This window comes from Triticum dicoccoides, chromosome 7A, assembly GCF_002162155.2.
Source record: "Triticum dicoccoides isolate Atlit2015 ecotype Zavitan chromosome 7A, WEW_v2.0, whole genome shotgun sequence".
NCBI classification, from domain to species: domain Eukaryota; kingdom Viridiplantae; phylum Streptophyta; class Magnoliopsida; order Poales; family Poaceae; genus Triticum; species Triticum dicoccoides.
In genome coordinates, this window is record NC_041392.1 from 637,621,634 (window position 1) to 637,625,925 (window position 4,292).

At 45.2% G+C, this 4,292-nt stretch overlaps 1 protein-coding gene across 1 annotated transcript; it reads right to left on the minus strand.

Moving 5' to 3' along the window:
* Nucleotides 1-1,001: 1,001 nt before the first annotated feature.
* LOC119331567 lies at nt 1,002-3,651 on the minus strand. The gene is made up of 8 exons (XM_037604730.1): nt 3,459-3,651; nt 3,183-3,376; nt 2,488-3,097; nt 2,198-2,403; nt 1,909-2,111; nt 1,702-1,833; nt 1,511-1,623; nt 1,002-1,440 (listed from the first exon to the last, which is right to left on the minus strand). The coding sequence occupies exons 2-6, from the start codon at nt 3,222-3,224 to the stop codon at nt 1,794-1,796; spliced, it is 1,101 nt and encodes a 366-aa protein (XP_037460627.1). The 5' UTR covers nt 3,225-3,376; nt 3,459-3,651; the 3' UTR covers nt 1,002-1,440; nt 1,511-1,623; nt 1,702-1,793.
* Nucleotides 3,652-4,292: the final 641 nt, after the last annotated feature.

Consider the following 4,292-nt stretch of genomic DNA (forward strand, 5'->3'; position numbering starts at 1 on the left):
GCACATGTGTGCCAGAAAACTTGATATGTACTGCAATTTTTACTCGCACATGTGTGCCAGAAAACTTGATTTGTACCGTTACATGATGATTTGTACTATTTCTATATGCAGTTTCGAAATTCTGTTTATTTTTTATGATGATTACTAGACCTGATTTGTATTCATTGTACTGTGATAAAATGCGGCCGAACGCTACTATTTTGTACTGTGATTCTCTTTGTACTGTTTTGAAATGCGGTCGGCCGCTGCTTCTGTCCAAAGTAGCAAGTTCGGAAAAAAAATTGCCCAAATACCTCTGCCGGGCCCATAGTAGCAGGCAGAACCTACCCAAATCTAGCCCAAAGGCGACTCGGGCGGCCGATGCAGCCCACTAATGGGCCCAGACACGAGGTCCAACGGGGCTGCGGTTACTAAGTAGAGAGGAGCTCGGCGGAGGGGGCGAAGGCAGGTATTTAAGCCGATCCTCGCCCGCCCCCGCTTCCGAGGTGGGACTAAACCCTGAGTTCAGCGACGCGCGGGGGAGGGGAGTGGGCGTGGGCCGGGGGAGGGGGCGACTGGCCGCGTGCCTTCATTGGGCCGAACTGGGCCGACCCGAGACAGCGCACATTAGGCCTCCTGAGCCTTGCGGCGACCAAGTGCAGCGTGGGGCGCCATGGGGGCGCCATATTTAGTACCACCTCGGAAGCCGGGGGCGCGAGGAGCGACTTAAATAGCTGCCTCCGCCCCCTCCACCGAGTTTCTCTCTTATTACCGCCCGCAGCCCCGTTGGACCCTGTTGCCGGGCCCATTAGTGGGCTCTATCAGCCGCTCGAGTCGCCCCCTTCGGGATTGATTTGGGTATGATATGTTCGCTACTATGGACCCGGCTAAGGTGGTTGGGCATTTTTTCTAAGCTTTTTTTTTGACAAAAAGCAGCCGGCGTCCACATTACATCACACTACAATATACAAAACAATATAAAATAGCAACACCAGGCCGGCCACGGCGGCGTAATCATCACACTATATAACAAGTTGAAAAATCATCACCCACAGTGATGCAAATAAGAGTGTCACTGACAACGATGCAAATAAGAGTGACATTGAAAAATAGATATTCTAGCAAATACCGACCACGACACATTTATTTAGCTGCGGAACATGCTAAACCATGCCAAATTACAATATAGAGATGTCTTATTATGAAAATTGTATCAAGTACCGACAATGGCACGTTTATTTAGTGGAGATAATAGCCAACACCCATCCTCTGACTCATTTCTTCTCCATGATCTTGAGGATCTTCTCTTTCACTACTTCCTTCGTGTTGCACTCTGAAAAAAGTATTTCAGCTAGAATGCGTCCCCTTGAAGCATTAACCTCATCTTGATCAAACTCAAATGTTCAATCATCTCCGTCCCAGTTTTGAACACATTTCACTACGAAAAGACCACAAGAGACTCTGCAAGAAACCACAAGTCAATTATTGATGGATCAGACAAGTACATACTAATTCAACATTTGCAACATACTCGTCTGTTTGTGACGGCATATCGTACTCCCTTATTGGCCAGGAATATACATCAGGATGTTCCGTTCCAATAAGAGCATTCACCTCATTTGTATCATTAGCTATTTCTGCCCTCTGAAATAAAATTGACAAATCCATATGAAGTACGTTTCGAATAACTATATATTGTTTTATGTAACGTTGTAAGCTTACCAACTTAGCAATCTTTGCAAGAACTCTTTTGCTGCATTTACCAGTAGAGTTTAAAACTTGAAACTCTTTTTTCTTGTTGTGCATAAGAACTGTTATCCAATGATTTTCTTCCACATGAAACGGAAAGTATGCCTACAACAAAGTTTATTCATGTTGGTGTACACACAGATAGTTATTACTATGAATGATCATACTAAACTGAAGTACCTTATCTTTGATGAAATACTCTTCAGTAACTCTAGACACCATTTTTTAGTTTGGTTTGTGAAATGATCCATAAAATGCCTCTTAGAGTTGTTAACCTTTCCATCAGCACGAAGAATAAGCCAGTGGGACACCCAAGATGATAATATGTGACAGTCAGCACGAGGATTATGGGTCTGCATATGGTTGCAATAACTATTGATGACCTACAAAATAACATAACAGCAATACGCCTATTAGATAATTTATGTAAATGACATGTACAACTTAATAACTTAGTGCTAATACTTACACCGCCATGCAACCACTTTTTTGAAATGATGGCTTGAAGCATATCAGGTGTACATGTTTCCCCACCAATTCCCGTCATGTGCACAACAGTTTTTCTGCAAAGCTTCTCCGACTCTGCCAGTGTCCGGATATAAACCTTCGCGGCCTCTATGTGATCCTCATTAATGTAATCAGTACTAATCATAGCAGCTCTTATACCAAATAGACCTAAAATAGTAAGAAACAATGAGTTAATAAAGTGTGCATGCAAGGACAGAAATATGTTGCAAGAATAAATTACCTAGCACTTACTTTTCTTTGCACGTTTACGTCCACCGTTCTGCTGGTAAGGTGAAAGATAGTATTTTGACTGTTTCCTTTTGCGTTTCCCATCATTCTCCTTCCCATCATTTTCCTTCCCATCATTCTCCTTCCCATCATTTTCCTTCCCATCATTCTCCTGAGTGCCATTTTCTTTCGCATTTTTAATACGGGTGTTCAAACTATCCATAATAATCTCCTCAGATTTATCGGTGCTAGGCCCGTCTGACACTTCATTAATATTCTTGGGGGTTGAATTAATAGTTGGAAAGTCCTTCGTGTCTATCGTCGCAAGAGATGGGTTGAGTGAATTACCATTGTCCTCAATAACGAAGGGGTCGCCTTCATCTCTTGTACCAGGTGTGTTGTGATGCACACCTTTCTCACGCGCCAATTTGTTCCCGTTCCTAGTGGTGAAGGATGCGTCCACCCTGTTGTTCATATCTTCTTTTCCAGGAATTGATTCTACATCTGGCCAATATTTTGATGGACCATACTTCCCTACCCAGTCTTCACTATGCTCCACAAACTCAATGTCATCATCAGACCCTTTGTTTGGCTTGAAGACAAGACCTTTCTTCTCCAGCTTCTCCACTACTATCTGCAATGACACATCGAAAGCATTAACTACATGCATAAATTATGAATAATCCCATGTAAACTGAAGTACACATCACTCATATTACCTCAGCACATTTTCCAGGGAGAAGTTTAATTTCCTTTTGCATATCTTTGATGTAGTATCCATGCTCGATGACGCCTCATCTCTATTATCTTTCTTTTTTTGGGCACGATCTTCTTGCTCTAATTCTTCCTCCGCCTTTCTTCCTTGTTGAGCAATTAATGTCTGCCTGTACTTTTCACTTATCACATCATCAATCTGTGACAGGTTAAATCAATTTAAATTTCTCAACATGTAAATAGTAACAGAAGTGCATGCAGTACGAACCAATTAAACTTACCGTCCCATTACCACGGCCGTATGACGTGTCGTACGTGTCACGCTTCTTAGCCTCATCTTCTGACCAATTAAGCATCAACGGATATTCATGAGACAGTGGATCAAATGCGTCATCATCCAGTGGTTGCACTTGTTGGGGAACGTAGTAATTTCAAAAAAATTCCTATGCACACGCAAGATCATGGTGATGCATAGCAACGAGAGAGGAGGGTGTTGTCTACGTACCCTCGTAGACCGCAACGGAAGCGTTGACGCAACGTAGAGGAAGTAGTCGTACCTCTTCCCGATCCGACCGATCCAAGCACCGTTACTCCGGCACCTCCGAGTTCTTAGCACACGTACAGCTCGATGACGCTCCCCGGGCTCCGATCCAGCAAAGCTTCGGGGATGAGTTCCGTCAGCACAACGTCGTGGTGACGATGATGATGTTCTACCGACGCAGGGCTTCGCCTAAGCACTACAACGGTATGACTGAGGTGGAATATGGTGGCAGGGGGCACCACACACGGCTAAGGAACGATCACATGGATCAACTTGTGTGTTCTAGGGTGCCCCCTGCCCCCGTATATAAAGGAGCAAGGGGGAGGCCGGCCGGCCCTTGGTGCGCCAAGGAGAGGGGGGAGTCCTTCTCCTATTGGGAGTAGGACTCCCCTTTCCTAGTCCAATTAGGAAAAGAGGGGGAAGGAAAGAGAGGGAGAGGGAGAGGGAAAGAGGGGCCGCGCCCCCCTCCCTAGTCCAATTCGGACTCCCCATGGGGGGGGCCACCTCCTAGGCCGCAGCCCTCTCTCTCCCCTAAAGCCCAATAAGGCCCATTACTTCCCCGGGGGGTTCCGGT

What these genes read in the sequence shown, in the direction of transcription:
- LOC119331567 (XM_037604730.1), bottom strand. Translation starts at nt 3,224, where the DNA reads ATGCAAAAGGAAATTAAACTTCTCCCTGGAAAATGTGCTGAG. An exon ending in TCCCTGGAAAATGTGCTGAG is followed by an intron (nt 3,098 to 3,182) that starts GTAATATGAGTG and finishes GTGTCATTGCAG; the next exon opens with ATAGTAGTGGAGAAGCTGGA. An exon ending in AGTATTTCATCAAAGATAAG is followed by an intron (nt 1,834 to 1,908) that starts GTACTTCAGTTT and finishes ACTTTGTTGTAG; the next exon opens with GCATACTTTCCGTTTCATGT.